This window comes from Penicillium brevicompactum (assembly GCF_028827555.1).
Source record: "Penicillium brevicompactum strain IBT 35665 chromosome Unknown utg000005l_segment0_segment0, whole genome shotgun sequence".
Lineage (NCBI taxonomy): Eukaryota > Fungi > Ascomycota > Eurotiomycetes > Eurotiales > Aspergillaceae > Penicillium > Penicillium brevicompactum.
Window position 1 is genome coordinate 1,546,229 of NW_026623208.1, and position 19,042 is coordinate 1,565,270.

The 19,042-nt window shown below is 51.1% G+C and overlaps 7 protein-coding genes across 7 annotated transcripts; 4 read left to right on the forward strand and 3 right to left on the reverse strand.

Moving 5' to 3' along the window:
* Positions 1-151: 151 nt before the first annotated feature.
* Positions 152-2,271, reverse strand: N7506_006404 (ABC-F family ATP-binding cassette domain-containing protein; the record flags this gene model as incomplete). Its single annotated transcript, XM_056955697.1, has 5 exons — positions 152-520; positions 569-1,663; positions 1,712-1,811; positions 1,860-2,052; positions 2,100-2,271. 5 exons carry the CDS (start codon positions 2,269-2,271, stop codon positions 152-154), a joined length of 1,929 nt encoding a protein of 642 aa, XP_056810031.1.
* A 3,923-nt stretch (positions 2,272-6,194) lies between these two features.
* Positions 6,195-8,014, forward strand: N7506_006405 (bZIP transcription factor; the record flags this gene model as incomplete). The annotated part of the gene is made up of 2 exons (XM_056955698.1): positions 6,195-7,143; positions 7,197-8,014. 2 exons carry the CDS (start codon positions 6,195-6,197, stop codon positions 8,012-8,014), a joined length of 1,767 nt encoding a protein of 588 aa, XP_056810032.1.
* A 363-nt stretch (positions 8,015-8,377) lies between these two features.
* Positions 8,378-12,189, forward strand: N7506_006406 (ribonuclease Z; the record flags this gene model as incomplete). The annotated part of the gene is made up of 2 exons (XM_056955699.1): positions 8,378-8,386; positions 8,758-12,189. The coding sequence occupies 2 exons, from the start codon at positions 8,378-8,380 to the stop codon at positions 12,187-12,189; spliced, it is 3,441 nt and encodes a 1,146-aa protein (XP_056810033.1).
* A 503-nt stretch (positions 12,190-12,692) lies between these two features.
* N7506_006407 (putative acid phosphatase) lies at positions 12,693-14,608 on the forward strand (the record flags this gene model as incomplete). The annotated part of the gene is made up of 6 exons (XM_056955700.1): positions 12,693-12,782; positions 12,840-12,852; positions 12,917-12,951; positions 13,053-13,255; positions 13,307-13,641; positions 13,695-14,608. 6 exons carry the CDS (start codon positions 12,693-12,695, stop codon positions 14,606-14,608), a joined length of 1,590 nt encoding a protein of 529 aa, XP_056810034.1.
* Positions 14,609-14,714: 106 nt separating this feature from the next.
* N7506_006408 (putative short chain dehydrogenase/reductase) lies at positions 14,715-15,662 on the reverse strand (the record flags this gene model as incomplete). Its single annotated transcript, XM_056955701.1, has 1 exon — positions 14,715-15,662. One exon carries the CDS (start codon positions 15,660-15,662, stop codon positions 14,715-14,717), a length of 948 nt encoding a protein of 315 aa, XP_056810035.1.
* Positions 15,663-15,748: 86 nt separating this feature from the next.
* On the reverse strand, positions 15,749-16,075 carry N7506_006409 (uncharacterized protein; the record flags this gene model as incomplete). The annotated part of the gene is made up of 2 exons (XM_056955702.1): positions 15,749-16,011; positions 16,069-16,075. The coding sequence occupies 2 exons, from the start codon at positions 16,073-16,075 to the stop codon at positions 15,749-15,751; spliced, it is 270 nt and encodes an 89-aa protein (XP_056810036.1).
* Positions 16,076-16,936: 861 nt separating this feature from the next.
* Positions 16,937-18,902, forward strand: N7506_006410 (uncharacterized protein; the record flags this gene model as incomplete). The annotated part of the gene is made up of 5 exons (XM_056955703.1): positions 16,937-17,044; positions 17,108-17,196; positions 17,254-17,547; positions 17,608-18,057; positions 18,107-18,902. The coding sequence occupies 5 exons, from the start codon at positions 16,937-16,939 to the stop codon at positions 18,900-18,902; spliced, it is 1,737 nt and encodes a 578-aa protein (XP_056810037.1).
* Between the last annotated feature and the right edge of the window lie 140 nt (positions 18,903-19,042).

The window sequence follows — 19,042 nt, forward strand, 5'->3', positions numbered from 1 at the left end:
GAGGAATGAGGGGCTTATCGCGTCGAGGCATGTCCATGCGGTGGACGGGGGGGCTCCGCTCGCTGAGTCACGAGTGATATGGACTTCCGTGGCTTTTCCATTATTATTTATCGCCATTACAATTGGTCACTTCAATTGAATTGTCTTCTGTCTAAATAGCGGGCAGCAGTTTCTGCACTCGCTTTACTAAACTCTGCTCGAACTGTTCCACCCCGTTCTTCTGTTCTACCATCTTGCCTTGCTTGATCACGTACACCGACCGACGCCTTTGCGTCTCTTCGGCTTTTTCTGACTCTAGTCCTTCGAAGTCTTCGTCGAGCTTATGGTCTGTGTCTCGCTTACCTTCGATGACCGACCGCACCAAGAATCGATCATGTGAAATCAAAAGCACGGCGCCATTGAAAGACGATAAAGCCGTGGCTAATGCAGTGACCGTGTAGAAGTCCAGATGCGTGGTGATTTCATCAAGGATGAGAAGCTGTGGTGCACTCCAAACAATGCGAGCCAGCGCAAGGCGAACCTGTGTCGATCATTAGCTCGGTCAGGTGTCTCACCTCAGCTCACGTACCAACTGTCCGCCGGAGAGCTTGGCCACAGGCACATCAGATGCAATGCGACCCGCTAACCCCATTGAAGACAATAGCCCTCTGATGGCACCCTCATTGAGGGTCCCCTCGGTTTCAGCCGTCAGCATGCTCAGCGCAGTCATACTAGGCTCCGCCCGGCCACGCTCTTGCAACTCCTCTACCGAGTGTTGGCTATAGTAGCCTACCTTCAGACGGGAGTGGGTCGAGACTTTGCCCTTGGATGGAACAGCCTGTCCCGTCAAAACACGTAGCAGCGTAGTCTTTCCAGATCCATTAAGTCCCATGATCCCAACACGATCACCAAGGTGAACCACCAGGTTCACGGTATCCAGAATAATGCGATCGGTCTTCTTGTACTGAAACACCACGTCCTCCGCTGAAACAAGCGGACCCGGGAACCGCAGCTCCGTTGCATCAGGAAGACTCATCGTTGCGCCTCTTTCATCTTCGGGGACATCGATCTCCGCCCGTTTGTGTTCATGCCATCCAACCAAATCGCGATTCAACTTGAATCTACCCCCGCTCGCACTGACCTGAAGACCCATCCGGTCATCGACCTTCTTTTGACGTGACTTGGCTTGTCTCAGCTTGTTCTCGTCACCGGTCTTCTTGCCTAGCTTCATATTCTCGCGGATACTCGACTCCATATGCGCGATCTGTCGCTCCTGGGCCTCCTTCATACGTCCCATGTAGAGCTTCTGTGCCTCGAAATCTTCCTCGTATGCTGAGAGGTTCCCTTTGAAATATGTCAACTTCTGATCTCGGATGATGGCGATCTCCTCGCAAACTGCATTAATGAAATCCCTGTCGTGCGAGACCAAGACGATGGTTGTCTCCGATGTGTCGCGGAGCTGTTTCAAGTAATTCTCTAACCATACAACTCCGAGCAGATCCAGGAAGTTGGTTGGCTCGTCCAGGATCATAATGTCCGGGTCTTGGACAAGAACACTAGCGAGCATGCATCGCATGCGCCAGCCTCCCGAGAGTGTCGAGATCTTTTTCTCAAATGCCTCTTCCTTGAAGCCAAGACCGACGAGGATGCGCCGAGCCTGTTGTTCCAGGTCGGCGAGTTTCATCTGGTATCAATTTAGCGCATACCCAGTCATGGGTGTTAGGTCACTTACGTCTTCCAACTGGGACTGCAGACTCTGCAGTGTCTCAACAGCCGCTTGCGTGTCTGACTGAACTGTTTCCGCTTCAATTGCATCTGTATCCTGGGCCAATCTGGGTAAAGTCAGATACAGTCGCCAGTAAGGACGTAGCGCGACTTACAACTCCGTGGCGGCCTCGAGTTTCACTTCCGCGGCTTTCAATTCCTTCCTCGCCTGTAGGCCCCGAGCTCCACTCTTCAAGCTTGCATTCTTGTGGGCGAGGAAAAGGTGCTTCTCGGCTTTCTGGTGTCGGATCTTGCGGATCGCCTTCACAGGCTGCATGGGGTCCTCGGTCTCAAAGCTCCTCGAGAGGACTTGGAACAATTAGCTTTCTACATGTTCAACATGGGACGATACTAACAATCAGCCATTCGAACCGCCTCATTTCTGGATTCATCACTGCTGATAACTGCCTCCAGAACTGTTTTGTCCTGGTTGAGAACAGCGCCGTATGTCTCTTCTTGCTCGTCGGTTTGTTGCAGAATAGCGATGCGGGTCGCATGTGGGATGCCAGGTATGAGTTTCTCGGCCATTGCCCGGAGCAGTGCTGTAAATATCAATAACCTATACTTCGCGTTTGAGATAGGTCGTCTCACTCGACTTTCCAGTTCCGTTGCGGCCAAGCAGACCGTAGTGGACACCGGCCTTGAAACGAAGATGCGCATCTGAGATGAGCTCTCTTCCGGCTGCTTTGGCCTTCGTTTTGCCCTTCGCTTTTGTCTTTGCTTCATCTTTAGGCTCAGGGGCAGATGAAGTTACAATGATGTTCAATCCTTCGACGTCAATCTATCGATTTAGCAAGTTCCAAGGTTAGTTGTAGAAGCCAATGGGTTATGAGTGTCCATACTTCTGACGAAGGACTCTCGTCTAACAGATGAAATCGTGTCTGCTTGCACGTCGCAAGAATCGCTGAAGGCGCTGTCATTGCTTTGTATTCTGGCGCTCAAGGCTTCGATCCTGGAGTGACTGCCAATGCAGGTGTCTTCATCAAGGGAGATTTGTTGTTTAAAATATTGTCAAATATTCTTGCAGGGTAACATCGGCTGCCTCCCAGGGTCCATGCGCCACTGTGGCACCTGATTCTCGTGTCGCGAGTCATCGAATCACATCTCCATCAACTGATTTCCGCTGAAGTTCTATCCTCGGGGTCCGAATGGGGACTAGCTTGGTGCCTCAGGTGTCATTTTCACATATCTCGTCTATTTTGTGGGGAGAATGACATCACTGGGCCAATTTTATGGATGCAGTCCATGGATAGTGTCAATTCTTTTGTTCTCATTGGATTGGAGTCATACACGGGGTTACAGCATTTTATTGAGTCATAGGTTATGAGCATCAATCACAATAAATTAGGTATTGCATAGTTTGATGAAGAGAATTCCATGTGATATGCACATGTATATTTTTGTCTCTAGTGCTTTCAATGTTAATTTGCTCAGGAGCCTCCCACTGGGTCAAGATTGGAACTCGTGATAGAGGGAGTGGAAAGTCCTCTGGGCATCTTATATGCACGCCTATCAATAATCTTCGAAGCTACGTAAACTTTGTTCATACTCCAGGGCTTAGCTTGAGCTTCCCGTACGGCCAAGTACGAACAATCAAATAGATTTGAAAGCCCTCACTCAAATTTCTAGATTGATAATATGCTGCATTAATATGGAGCACGCGAAAACTCTCTGAATGGTACATTCTACTACAAAGAACCACGAGTGAATACATATTCCAAGATCGATGCTATCATCCACCTCAGGCGCATTGTTTCCAGACACGCTCAGTGGATCCGCAGTCAAAAGCGAGTGACGAGTGCAGAGCAGTGAATATAACTGAGCAGCATGGCATCTTTGGAATTGCACCCAGTTGATTCTAGAAGTGATACTAGTCATCCTCAACGTTGGTCAATACAAGCAAGTTTCGGAGCCCTCGATCTAGACCATCTCCTCACGTGGTATGGTATGGCGTGGCGCAATTTTCAACGGCGACCATGAGAAGGTTGATGAGACGACACGTGGAATCTTTTTCTCCAGATTCTACATGGTTTAGTGACTGTGGATCGTCTCTGGTCGAGAGGTACACGAATCAAGTCCAGAGCGATCGATTGAGAGCCTCAGACCCAGATGAAAAGACGAATAATCGACCCAGAATTGACGATTAGCTGCAATCTAGATCTGGGATTAACCTGAGATCTACTGGGATCTGGACCAAGGGGTTCAAGAGTCTGGAAGATAGCCGTCTTAATCTCACGATCGAGCGGGACCTAAGGCCTCGTCACAGAACCACAAAAGACGATCGCAAGTACTCCATAGTGAAGGGTCCTTTGGCCTCGAACAATCTGGCGATCAGGGTTATGGGTCAAAGTAGTCGTCAGTCGACCGTGCGATGAACCCGGGGAAGAGACTTGGTCTGGACCTAGTGCGTTGACTGGAAGAATTCGAGGAAGGCGATATATGTGATCTGCCCATGGCTGCAAAGATTGCAGATATTATTCCCTTCATAGTCCGCGTCAGGAACGGGGTGAAACCTTGGAATCACTGCCAGATAAATATCAATGAACAGTCAGCGGAGAGTGTGGCCGATACCCTAGATCCACAGTTCGAGACTCGGGACAGTTTAATGAAGGCTCCGCACAATGGCCGTTCACCGGGTGGTCGGCAATAATGCAGAGGCTAGTGGTTTGCCTCCCATTATCGTTGAACTATTATCTCGACACTAGAGGGGATTTGCGTCTATTTTTACTTAGGAAGACCAAATGCACTGTGGCACTGTGGCACTGAGGCGCAGGATTAGCTCAGCCTCATCGCTTGACGACACGGATTCGGATCACCGACGTTGTCTCAGCCCTAGACGATCGTGAGCACATAAAAGCGGGCTATTGCAGAGTCGAGACTTTGGACTCCGTAGATTGAGAAAAAGAAAGCGGGTATGATTTGACCCGCCGAGTCTGCCCTGCGCTTTGGATAAAGTTTTAGGTTTCAGGGGTGTCCCGAAGAGGCAGGCTGAAAGGCGAGAAGAGAATTCTGCGACAAGCCTGCAGACCAATGTTTCTAGTGCAAAGAAAAAGAAAAAGAGAGAGAGAGAAAAAAACGAGAAAAATGAGGCCGAGTCCACAATGATAGTCTGAACGGGACTAGCCTGGCCTTTTGGGTTTTTTAGAGTCGGAACGGCTAGACTAGTTGGGTCTAACATGTCACGTGTACGGATCCCCCCGAGGTTGGCTGCAAGTTGAAGCTTCTAAGGTTCTTTGCCAAATGCAAGACTGAAACGGAGAACCGGACATGATACTCCGACTGGTTCACGGGCTAGCCGACCTGCCGTGGTACGGGGTTAACATTGTTTATGATCGAAGCGCCAGCACACGTACATCTTGCCTGTGATGAAACAAGTGAGCTCGACATTTCCGTGGTCGATGTTCAGTCTGGACTTTCGTCACTGTGATCGCAAATTGAATTATAACAAATTGAGTACGGAGTACGGAGTAGTGCCCATATCTCCCAATGGATCCCAGGGGTCTTCATAGGGTCTCTTGGTGAAAAAGGTGTTCGGCCCTTAGAAGCATCCACCAGGCTAACCGTCTAGATTTCCGAAAACGGTCTATACGGCCGAGGCCACTACAGTTGGCTCAGCCTCGGGCGCTGACGGTGATACTCGGAAGACTAGTCTGGTTTCGCAGTCTCTAGAATTTCTTCAAAAACATCGTCAGACTTTCCATTTGCCATGAAGATTGAGCATTTTTGGCATCTCCTGACATGTGTGGAATGTTGTTTTACATAAGCAAGAATCTCCGATTCACAGCCCGAACAGAGACATGGGATAGCCACCTGCGTCACAAGGCGTTAAGGATACATACTGTACAGTGTGATTTCAGTACAAATACCTGAACGTATCTCCGAGCGCCAAGACTTCTCCCCGAGAACCAATGGGATCCAATGGTTCTATCATGAAGTGGGCCCACCCTCGGCTGGGGGAAGATGTATTAACAGGAGATTTTGGGACTATTGAACAATGGTGAGAGAGTGTGGAATGGAATAATTGTAGATAGTTACGAGTATTTAGTAGTACCAACATAGCTCATCTTCATCAGTGGCAACGAAAGAAAGAGAAAGGCCGAAATACCGTTTCAATGGACAGGTATCCCTAGATACAAGGACTGCTAGTAAACAAAGAAAGGACCAATCACGGCAGGCAGGCTTAGGTCTCCGCTGACTGATCAAGGCCACGCAAGCCCGTTTCTATTCCGGACCGCTTCTCCCCTTCCCCTGTGTCCTTGGTTCTCTACTTTCTCCATCGATCCTCACTAAAATCTCCTTCTAGATAATCTCTAGACCTTCGTTTTTTAATCCTTATTTTATATCCATATTTTCCCTCTTTTTTTATTTCCATTATCGCTGTTATCTTCTCTCCATCCCACTCGCTCATACCTTTCCCCTCCCACACACTCTAAGGGACAGGTTTCACCATCATGGCAACTCTCGCAGAGCACCCGATGCAGCCTGCATCTTACGAGCAGGATCTGGACTCTTTCATCAACTTCGAGCAACTCACCTACACATCCGACCCCTCCCGCTCCAAGATCGCCATGACCAGTCAACCTTCGGTCGCAAGCACAGAATTCAGCACCAGCGACGCCCGGAGCGCCAGTTTCGCTTCAAGTGGCCAGTCTCCCCTCGCCTTCCAAGCTCCTAGTCACCAATACGACGAGCACAGACAACAGACCGGTCTCCCTCCCGGTGCCCTGTCCATGACCTACAACCAGGTTCCCATGGGCTTCAGCAACAGCCAAGGGTTCCCCGTCAACGCCGACATGTATGCTGGTCATCACATGAACCGTGAGGATGCCCAATTCGACTTCAATGCCGCGCCGGGCAGGAACCCGTCAGAGATGGACATCGAGTCTGACAACCTGAATGCCTCGCCATACTTCTACCCGGCCAACCCCGCCAAGGGCCAGTACGTCGATCCCAACGCTCTCGGAGGCCATGAGCTGGCTCAGGCTGGTCCGTCCACACAGGTCGGTCGCATGTACCCTGGTATGCATCAGCAGCAGGCTGCGATGGCCAAGGCACAGCAGCAAAAGCAGAGCGACGTCGCCCGCACCCAAGTTCAACAGCGGACCGAACAAGTCCCCGCTTTGCCCCAGGCTCGTGGCCCCCGCAACCCTGACCCTGTCGTCGAAGAGCGCATTTCTCGTCTACTCCAGCAGATGCGCCAGAACGCCATGGCCAACGGCGAGGGATCTCCCACCCCCTCCAACGGCATGCCCCATATGGCCAAGTCCCGCAAGGATGAGGCCGACATGGACGAGGATGAGCGCCTCCTTGCCAGTGAGGAGGGCAAGAAGCTCAGCAGCAAGGAACGTCGTCAGTTGCGAAACAAGGTCTCCGCTCGTGCTTTCCGATCTCGTCGCAAGGGTAAGATACCCCGATTCTATTTCCCTACCTACGCAAACTAATATCTTTTATAGAATACATCGGCCAACTCGAGAGTGAGGTGGCTGCCCGAACCAGCGAGGCACATGAAGTCCGCCTCCAGAACCGCGCCCTGTATGAGGAGAATGCCCGCCTGAACGATCTTGCCCGCATGCTTCTCGGATCTCCTCACTTCTCCAACTTCTTGAACGAGGTGGAAGGCCCCCAGCAACAGCAGCAGCAGCCCCAACAGCCGCAGCAAACCCAGCAGACTCAGCAGCCCGCGCCTCAGCCCAACATGCAGGCTATGCCCAAGGAAAACGCCAACCGTGGCCAGGAATTCCAAATGCAGCAGAACGCCCAGCCAAACATGGTGATGATGCCCAACCAGGGTATGGACCCTAACATGGCCATGAACAACGCTGGCTGGAACTCCGGTATCGACATGAACTTTGGCAACACCCCCGTCTTTGCTGTCATGGAGGTTCCCGAGGGCCCTGCTCTTGATGCCGAGGTGCTGTCTGGCAAGTCATCCTCTTTCAACCTCCCCGAGAGCTCCAAGAATGATGCTCCCATTGTCGAGACCCCTACCAGCGAATCTTCCATCCAGTCTGACATCGGTGTCTCCAACCCCGATGTTGAGATTGACGAGTCCGACCCTGCCTTTGCTCTCTTTGTCGACGCTCCTACTCCCGCTTCTTCTGATTCTGAGATCACCTTCGAGGGTGTTTCCAGCGAGAAGGCCTCTGAGTTCGAGCTTGTCGTCGACACTTCCGTTGTCAGCGACTCAGCAAAGAGGAATTTCAATGCCCTTTGCATGAGCATTGACGCCGCTTTCGAGCGCGTGTCAGCTGTTACGTCCCACCTCAAGTGATTCCCCCACCAGCGTCCTGCCCTTCGGCATTCTTTTTCTTTGTAAATGTGATTTTCCTCATGCACCGGTGTTATCATCGCCTTGTGATACAATGGTGCAATTTCCTGCCAAATTTTGCGAATGATCGGTCTTTCAGAAGTCCCGGGGAGTTCAAGGCGCCTGTCTCTACTATATCGTGTATTCCCCTTGATGGGCTTACTGGGTGGCATATTGGAACGGTTCTCTGTTTTTGTTGGCGTATGTGATGGACCTTGGAATAAAAGTCCAGATCGATATCTACGGCCATATGATTTTCTTTATTTTTGCATAGCCTTTATTTTGAATGTAGTTTAGCCCAATAGAATGCTTGTCAATTTTGTCAAAATGTGTCCAGTGAGTGTAGATGTGGCCACCGTAGTCCTGTTTTTCGCTTCACAGGCTTAGTATTTTGGAAATTTGAAGTATTGAGCGCTTTTTATGAGCACAACTGTCAACTGAACGATCCCATACCCCCTATTACTGCTTAGTGTACACAGCAGACGAGATTTGACATTAATCAACTACTCTTGACGGGTTTGCGGCGACCCGGCCGTAACGTAAAAACCAGCATTCACTTTTTTTTCTTAACCCGGGATCCACCAATGCTCAGGTATTCTGTTCTGCTTCTTCTGCATTTTCATTCTTAAAAGTTTCCCATCGAAACCCTCAACTTTCTACACGTTGGCTTCCCTTCGCGTGCGCGGTTTGTTGTTAACCGCGCCCAGTCGCGCATTCACCAGCGGATTCCTTCGCCCCCGATCTCGACATCGATCTTCCTTCGAGCATACAGTAATAACCGCAACCCAAGAAACCCTTTCCGCCCAGGCCCAAAACTCAAGAACACTCGTGAATCCAACCCATGGTTGTCGCTGAACCCCGAGTCTGAGCTGCCACTTCGAGTCAGACAACCCGCCGTCCACCCAGAGGCGTACATTATTTCAACTGCCCCGCTCGAGCGGTCCCGCAGAGCGAACAACTACTTGATCTGCGAACCATCCAAGTTCGAGGTTTTCTCAGCACCCCCTCCGCCTACGGGACTCGCCCCAATGAAGTGCTTCTTCCAGATCGTCACGACCCCGACGGCCGACACGCCCGGTACAGTCGTCGCCCTCAATTTCCCCGACAAGCGATACTTTTTCGGACAGATAGCAGAGGGCACGCAGCGAGCTTGCACGGAGCGTGGTGTCAAGATCACCCTTCTCACAGATATCTTTGTGACCGGACGAGCAGAATGGGCCAACACCGGAGGATTGGTTGGAATGATCCTGACACTTGCCGATGCGGTTATATCGTCAAATAAAGCTGTCGAAGAAGAGCTTGCCGCGAAGGCTGAACGTCTGCGTGAACAACAATTAGCAAACCCAGAAAAGCCCAACAAGCCGCCAAAAAAGGCACAACGCCATGGAAAAGCCTACATTGAGCGCGAAGGTGAAACAGTTCCTCAGCTTGGGAACCTCACAATCCATGGGCCTACGAATATCACACATACGCTGGCTACGGCCCGTCGCTTCGTTTTCAGAAAGGGAGTTCCAGTGTTTATGAAAGAATATGAATCCGAGATGAACGCCAAGGGACTGCCCACAGAAGCCGAAGATCCATTCGAGACACCTTCGTGGACTGATTCGAACATCAAGGTCTGGGCGCTGCCCATCAAGCCTACTGCAACCAGACAGTCCAGCGCAAAGGCTCGGTCTCAGAGCCCACGGAAGCGGAGCTTGGATGAGTTCCAGGAATCTGAAGCGGAAGGATTCATGGACCAGCGCACGAAGGACCGACTGACTACACAGTCTATTGTGCAGGACATGTTCAACTCAACCTGGAAAATGGATACTCTTCATGAAACCCCACTCGCCCAAGTTCAAATGCCTGCGGTTATGTTCATCCGAAACCCGGAAACCAAGGATCTTGAGCAATATAAGGGACCCGCTCCAGGTGACGATGAACCACTCCCGGATATCAAGGTTCTTGTGCGGAAGCCTTGGCCTGGTGCGACTGTTGAAAAACTTCCACCGACTACTCCCGCCAAGGAGTCCGTTTGCTATATTGTGCGCAATCATGATATTCGCGGAAAGTTCGACCCAAAGAAGGCCAAGGAACACAATGTTCAGATGGGTGAAAAGTTCGCTCTTCTTACAAAGGGTCAGAGCGTGGAGTCAAATGATGGCAAAATTGTCACACCAGATATGGTCCTAGGTGCCACTCGGGTTGGTAAGGGTGTCGCTATCATGGACGTGCCTTCAGTCGAGTACCTTGACGACCTAGTCTCTCGGGCCGAATGGAAGTCTCCTACTGTGACAACCGGCTTGCAAGCATTTATTTGGATGCTCGGTGCTGGGGTTGCCGAAAGCCCCAAGTTCCAAGAATTCGTCGCCAGCATGTCTCACTGCACGCACACAGTCTCCGGCACCGACCAGTGCCCAAATTACCTGGCTCTAGGAAGCTGTGCTAGCTCCGCCGTTCAACTCTCCGCTCTACAGCCCAGAACTTACTCAGTCCCTGTACACGATAACGTCACTTTGCCTCAGCCGGGTTTCTCAACTACTGGATCCAAGTCTGCAATTGCCGCTCGTGAAAAGCTCCCCCTTATTCCCCTCAACCCCGGAACCATGCTTCAACTTGAGCCCACCTTTGGTCTGAATGATGAAGAAGCTATGGTCCGCTTCAACCCACGAACTGCTACGAACAAAATGCCACGTGCAGTCCAACAGCGCTTGCACGTTACCAACCAGCGCGTGGCTAAACCTGCCTTCAAGCAGCTGTTGCAGAAGCAACAGGAGACATGGCCCGGAACGGATGCAGAAATCATTGCGCTTGGTACTGGTTCTTCAGTTCCTGGCAAGTACCGCAATGTTTCTGCGACATTGGTCAAGGTCCCTGGATATGGCTATTATCTCCTTGATTGTGGAGAAAACACCCTTGGTCAGATGAAGCGAGTGTTCGAGGCCGATGAGCTTCGCGACATTCTCCAAAATTTGCGGATGATCTGGATCAGCCATTTGCACGCTGACCACCACCTTGGCACTGCCTCCCTGATCAAAGCCTGGTACAAGGAGAACTTTAAAAATGGAGCTAAACCAACCTCCCCAGACGCCGGAATTACAGAAATTCTCAACGAAAGGCGATTGGCCGTCGTTTCTGATGACGCAATGATCTCCTGGCTTGAGGAGTATTCGCAAGTCGAGGATTTTGGATTCCACAAGCTTCTCAACCTCGGTGCTCACCCCAGTGCAAACCTCAAGACTCAATTCTCCCACCGCCTCCCCTCTGGTGATCGTGCCCAACTTTCCTTCACAGACAATGACTCCCCCACTACTCCTCTGCTCAAGGCCGCCACTGGCCTAGAAGACCTCCTCACTTGCCGAGTGAAGCACTGCAAGGGTTCCCTCGCCGTATCCCTCGTATTCCCGAATGGATTCAAGCTTTCCTACTCAGGCGATTGCAGACCCTCTGAAAAGTTCGTCGCCATCGGCAAGGACTCCACAGTCCTCATCCACGAAGCCACTTTCCACCCCAACATGACAGGATCGGCAATGGCAAAACGTCATTCCACATCCGACGAAGCAATTGAAGTCGGCAAACGCATGCAAGCGCGCGCCATCCTCCTCACTCACTTCAGTCAACGCTACCAGAAGGTACACTTCTCCGACAACCGTCGTGGTGATAAGATGCACCCAGAAGATGTCCCAGCAAAGGAGCCCGTCGACGCAGACATCCCATTCGATGATCCTCAAGAAGAAGCCGTTGGAGCCACCCTGTCTGATGACATCACCATGTCCAGACAGAAGCGCACGGCTGCCTCGTTCAATGGTCCGATCGTTGGTGCGATGGATTACATGCGTCTCAAGGTCAGTGACTTTTATCTTGCGCAGGCTTACGCGCCTGCGCTTGAGAAGCTGGTTGACATTAACGAGCGCGTTTCTTTGGAAGAGTCGGCGCGGGTGGTGAAGGCTAGACAAGAGGAGGAAGACAACAGGAAGGCGAAGAAAGATAAGAAGTGGGCTGCTAAACAGGCTGCTGCTGCTGCGGCTTCTGCTACTGCGGCTGCGGTTGCGACTGCAGTAGTTGAGGCTGAACCTCAGGCCCAGGAACCTTCCAAGTCTGCTTGGAGTGCGAGTGAAAGTGAGGATGGGTGGGAGACCAGTGATGCTGAGCTGTGATGCTCCTGGTCAACTTTGTACATTATTTCATAGTCCATAGATACATTGACACATCTATATCATGCTGTCACAAACCTTGACAACAATGTCAGCACATTTACCGAGTCCCAGCACTTATGACCGAGGTCATAAGCAGGAGCTATTCTGAAAAAGTAGTCCTTTTATACGGAGTAGCAGGACAACGGTCCGAGGCAAGGGGGTATCGGGGAGATTGCCGAGGTGCGGAGATCTAGTGTATCACATCGGATGTTTGCTGGAGTGGACTACTGCAGATCAGTTCTAGCTCGTGTTCGAAGGTCAGATGGATAGCAACACGAAGAACTCCCTAAAATGAACACAATAGCCTAACTGTTGAGGCTGTTAGGCTGTTGTGCAGACACGCTTATCGTTTACCCCAACTGATTGGCGTCTTCACCGCCCCACAGGGTACCATTACCTGACTCAAAGTGGTATACCTCTTCTCTCACCTCTGTGCTATCCCAGGGGCCGTACTATAGTACACGATGACTACCTTGATCCCGCGTGAGCCCTATACACAGGATGAGCTTGCTCATCTCTATCCCCAAGGCCTGCAGCTGCAGCTGGTCCAAGTGGTACGTTCAACTCCAATTGACTTTCCAAGGTACTTGAGCTTAAGCTAACAAGTCCAGTTCCTCCGCCATGGTGAGATATGAGCTACTTCTTCTATGAAATGATATATATCCAGAGCGTCTCTAATTGAACAAAGGCGAACGCACACCCGTCTCATCGCGATTCACAAATGTATGCTGCCATTGACTCCGATCCCCAACTCCGATCTCCGACGGTCTCCGCTAACACTCCTCTAAGACAGGTCTAAACCCATGTATGCTACAATTTCCAAGCCGATATCGCTCGAAAAATATACTGATTCCTCACAAGACTGGCCCTATTGTGGCGTCGCAAGACGCATGGTGCAGATGGCATCTAGCAGCAAAGACCTCTCCGCCTGGAACGGATTCCAATGGAGACGGAAGATGGAGTCCTTCGGCGCCAACGACAAGGCAACAATTGCCCGTGGCTCAGGTGGCGAAGCTGAAGCTATGTGGTAGGTCGTTACCCAGGTTTCGCGTTGCGACAATAGCTAAATTGTATGAAGCTTGCACGGCGAACTTACAGATAAGGGCCGCGAGACGACATATGCGCTTGGACAGCGACTGCGTCATCTGTACGTTGACCAGCTCGGTTTCATGCCTGAGATCAAGTCCCACTCCGAGGATATGTACCTGCGCGCGACGCCGATTCCTCGTGCCCTGGAATCGCTCCAGGAAGCGTTCTGGGGTATGTACCCGGCCAGCGCGCGGACGCTTGATTTCCCGCCGCCTGTGATTGTGGCTCGCCAAGTTAACGAGGAGACTCTGTTCCCCAATGAGGGGAATTGTAAACGTTTCCGTCAACTTGCGCGACTCTTTGCTGACCGTACTGCTGTGCGATGTATGCTTCCCCGTTCCTCATGGTGTGGGGCTGTGATTGCTAATGCATTGTAGGGAATGATTCCGAACAAATGGCGTATTTGAATAGTCTTTGGTCGAAGTACATGCCCGAAGAATCACCCAAGGTCGCTGTTGATGCTCACCCCCGTCTTTCTGGTATCATGGATACCATTAATGCAACTGATGCCCATGGACCTGGCACCAAGCTTCCGGCCGAGTTCTATGATAAGAAGGGACGTGCCGTTCTCGACCGTATTTCGGTCGAGGAGTGGTTCTCTGGGTACGGAGAGAGCAGCGAGTACCGCAAGCTAGGCATTGGAGCCCTCATGGGCGATGTCGTTGACCGCATGGTCAGCACCGCCGTGGAGGGTGGCTGGCGCAGCGAGACATCCGCATCTGGTTCCGGCAACGCGGAAACTGGCAAGGCGATCAAGTTCGCCATGAGTGGTTGCCACGACACAACTCTCGCAGCAATGCTCTCCAGTGTTGGTGGTTTCCAAGATGAGTCATGGCCTCCTTTCACCTCGTCTGTTGCCGTGGAACTGTTTTCGCAAGCTCCTCGCGCCGCCTCCACTGCCGGGACCATGCTCGAGGAGTTCTCCAACCCCTCCGTTGCTGCTAAGAAGTCCGGTGTTCTCTCCAGGTTGTTCGGCAAGTCCGCACCGAGCCAACCTGCCTCGTCTGAGAGTGCGCGTGCACCTCTCTCCTCCTTCCCCGAAGGCTCTCGCGAGTCCCTTCAGAAGCACTACGTTCGCATTCGTTACAATGACAGACCCGTTACCATCCCCGGATGTGCTGCTAAGCCTGAGAACCACCTACCCGGTGATCAGACCTTCTGCACACTGGACGCGTTCAAGACGATTGTTGATAAGTTCACCCCGAATGATTGGCAGACTGAGTGCACGCAGAACATGGGTGCCGGTCTCCACGGCCCAGCTGATAGTGCAAAGTCCGCTGCCGGCTTCTAGGCTTCATAGACCTACTCTAATGTTTTCTTCAAATGCAAATATTTTTGGTAAATTTCCACCGCTATCAATATCTACAAATCATCATGACCACAGCCTCTGGCAGTGTTCAGCTACTCTTCGCCTTCGCTGTCATATCAGCTCTAATAGCCTTGAGTTTCATCCCAGCAAATTTCAGCATCATCCAGCGTGGCAGGATATCAAAAGACAACCCCTGCAGCCAATGCCAGAAATAAGCCCACACAATCTCATCTCCACACCCAACCCGATTCAAACTAGCACCCGCCAGCACTCTCGCCTCAGGAACAAACAAAGTACTCTTGATATCATACCCAGCCGTCTTCACCTCCGCAACCCTCAACCCCATAACATTAACATCCTTCCCCTCAGCACCAAACTCGGCACGCAAAGACCTCGTAAACGAATCCACAAAGCCCTTCGTCGCACCATACGCAGTAATATAAGGCAACCCAAACGCCGCAACCGAAGAAACATTCATAACAAGCGCCGGGGAATTCTCTTCCAATTGTCTCGCAAGCGCACGCGTGATTTGAATCATGAACGTCGCATTCCGCGATACAGTCGCATCCACATCTTCAAAGGTATACTCCTTCAGCAGCGTGGAAGGCCTAGTCTCCCCACCGACATTATTGATCAACACCGTCAATGAATCCGCACCGACAATGCGCCGAACTTCATCGTCAACACCGTCAATGTCATTTGTTATGTTCTGCGCATCGCGCACCACGAATCCCAGCTTCGCATTGGGGAATTCGGCTTGGAGTTCGCGTTGGCGGCGTTGGAGTTTCTCGGCATTGCGACCGTGTAGAATGACGTTGAACCCGCGTGCGCAGAGCTCTTGCGCGAAACCGAAGCCTATTCCGTCTGTTGCGCCGGTTACGAGGGCCCAGTTGGTGCCGGTTGGGTTGTAGGTTTTCACGAGGGTGCTGGGTCGGAGGTAGTTTGTTGCGGAGCGGGTGAACTTGAAGGCGGTTGTGGCTAGGCTGAAGAGGCCTAGGTAGGCGAGGGGTTTCGTGTAGGTGCCCAGGTCGGCCATTTTGGTGAGTTGAGGGTTTTGGACTGGTTGGAGGTTGGAAGGGGGTTTATCGGGTATGATGTCACCGTCACCGTCACCGAATGTTGTTATCGAGATGCGATTGTAGAGTAGAATGAGGCGAGGAAGTCTGATATGTGAGCAGTTTGTACGGAGTATGCGAGGCCAATTCCCTTTTTATAGATATGTTCCAAGGTTTTGTGTTTTGTGACTTCGTGCAACTTCGCGCCGACGATTGTCGCTATCGGCCCGTTGGTCATGCCGACCTCCGATCCCGCGATCAACTGCTCGTTGGGGTGCTTGCGAAGAAGGCGGACGAAACATGCCGTATACAGAGCCAGAGATGATCCATCTGTCCATGTAAGTTTTACAACTAAAGAGCTCAAAATCCATTTCCACTTTTACTCACAAGGCATTGATTGGGGTCCAAGACTCTTCTAAGAGGTCGCGTCCATGCCGTTTGATGTAGATTTCGTGGCAACCCATGTCGATTCTGCTATACCCAAGTCCCATTGAAGAACCCCAGCGAGGCTCCTGATATGAGATCGTTAGGCCTATGAGATGAAACCATGAAAGCCTGTATTCTTCCCCAATAACGCCCGTGCCTATGACGGGTTGCACTCGGCCACTTGGGGTTGATATTGCGGTCAATGCTTCTCAACGTCTCGCTAATTTCCATATAGGAATCTACAAAGGCAGAACGAATATCGCAGACATGTTCTCAGGCTAATTCCTCGGTATAAACCCCTGACTATGGAAGTGAGAGGGTCGTAGCCCGATATTCCAAGGTTACCACCGGTCCCTGGGGGAGGGCAAGTAGGGCTAGCGAACAAGCCCATCTTTCCTCATCCGACAAGCACGTAGCCAGGAATTGAGCAAGCCCCAATCACGACCGGCGTAATACTGATTTTCAAAACGAATGTCGTCAAACGAGGACCGTGAAGGTCAGCGACGCCATCCAGGTACCTTGCGGACTACCGGCGCCGACCACTGAGAGGACTGCGTTTATCATCAAAATTTGAAAGCTTGTGCATTATTGGATAGTCATATACTCCACTGGTATACTCCCAACCTTGGGGGACCTGTATTGATGTCTGTACGGCATCAAAAATGCAACCGCCAGGGTTGGGGGATGAGGAACTTGGAGGCCAGCTGCTGGAATAGATAAAAAGGCATGCTCGCAAGGTGCTGAAGCGTGATATTCCAGATTCTGCAATTCCAATTGCTTCACGGGCTTGCTTTTGTTCATTGTATACCAGTCAACTCATCCCATCACAATGGTTATTGACTCTGGAAGAGAGTCGGTGGGGTTCCCTGCCCCCACGCCCACCGAGGAGAAGCCCAAGGTCCGACAGATGCCTGTGACCTTACTATCAGGATTCTTGGTATGAATACCCGGCAGTGCATTCACAATGGACTGGGCTCAAAGAGACTTACTATTTGTATAGGGAAGCGGCAAGACGACACTTCTCAAACACATTCTCCAGTCCCCGGACCATGGCCTACGAATCGCTGTTATTGTGAATGATATGAGCTCGTCAGTATAGTGCCGATGATATGTTAAGGGCTTGATACTAATGTGGCTGTCAATTAGGTTGAACATCGACGCTGCACTTATCCAAAAGCACAAAGTCTCCCAAACCACCGAAAAACTCATTCAACTTCAGAACGGATGCATCTGCTGCACCCTACGAGGTGACCTGCTTGCCGAGTTGGCTCGCCTGACCAAGCAAAACGAGGTGGATTACGTTGTCATCGAGTCAACAGGCATCTCAGAGCCCATGCAAGTGGCCGAGACGTTCACGGCCGAGTTCAGCACTGCTATGCTGGAGGCCGAGGATCAGATTGCAAACGAAGATGCCGATGCAAAGAAGATCTTGAATGAAATGTATGTCTCCCCACGGCTTGCTCTTTGATCTCTTCAAAGATGCTAATGTTGTTATGATAGTGTGGAGCTCGGTGGCTTGCACACAATGGCTAGACTGGACACCACAGTCACAGTCATTGATGCTTTCAACTTGCTCTCAAGCTTTGACACGACCGAGTTCCTCTCTGATCGTTACGGAAGAGAAGAAATTGTTCCCGAGGACGAACGCACAATCTCCGATCTCATGGTGGATCAGATTGAGTTTGCCGATGTATTGATCCTCAACAAGATCGAGACGGTCGATGAAGCAACACGGAACAAGATTCTGCAGCTTCTCAAGTTGTTGAACCCAGGTGCAAAGGTTCTTGAGTCGAACTACTCACAGGTGGACGTTCGCCAAATTGTCAATACCAACAGTTTCGATTTCATCCGAGCTGCTTCTGGTCCTGGGTGGTTGCAGAGTCTCCACGAGATGACCCTTCAGACAACTGGTAATGGCGAGAGAATGGCACCCAAGCCCGAGACTCTAGAGTAAGTGCATCGATCGTCTTTCAAGTGAGAGATACTAACCTTGATACAGATATGGTATCAATAACTTTGTCTACACTGCACGTCGCCCCTTCCACCCTCGTCGCATATTCGCCCTTCTTCACGACAAATTCATCATTCTTCAGAACAACGAGCTTGAAGACGAGGAAGGTGATGAAGAAGAAGGCGACGAAGAGAACGACGACGCAATGGACACAGAATCCGACTCCGAATCAGTAGAAGACTTCGACCAGCCTGACCCAGAAGACATTCTGAAGAACAAGCGGGCAAACCCAGCCTTTGGACCAGTCCTCCGATCCAAGGGCTTCTTCTGGCTCACCACCCGGCCCTGGCAATTCGGTGAATGGAGCCAAGCAGGCGGTATGATGACTGTTGGATGCGGTGGCCCTTGGTTCGCCGAAATGCCAGATGAAGCCTGGCCCGAAGACAAAGATGTGCGCCAGTCTATTCAAAATGACTTCCAAGGACCCTGGGGTGATCGGCGCCAGGAGCTTGTATTCATCGGGGAGGGTGTTGACAAAGAGAAGATCAGCGCTCTGCTTGATGAATGCCTCTTGGATGACAAGGATATGAAGAAATGGGAGAAGGTGATGAACAACAAAAAGATGAGCAGAGAAGAAAAGACAGACAAGTTAGCTAAAATGTGGGAAGATGGCTGGGAAGAATGGCCTCCTTTTGAGATTGAGATTGAGGAAGAAGATGAAGAGGAGGAACAAGAGGAGGAAGCGCCACAGCAGGGTAAACGCCGCATCAGCGAATACCTGCACAAAGACGGTAAACATGCCCATGGACACAACCATGGACAACGACGAATGATTGCTGCATGAACTGATGACTATGAGGCCAGTCCAAGGATGGACTTAACAAAATGAATATCAAAATTTCTTCTTTTTCAACTTGTACATACAAATCTCGGAGATCAGTGACGTTCTAAATGCTTTTCTTTGCTACTTAGACAGAATCCATG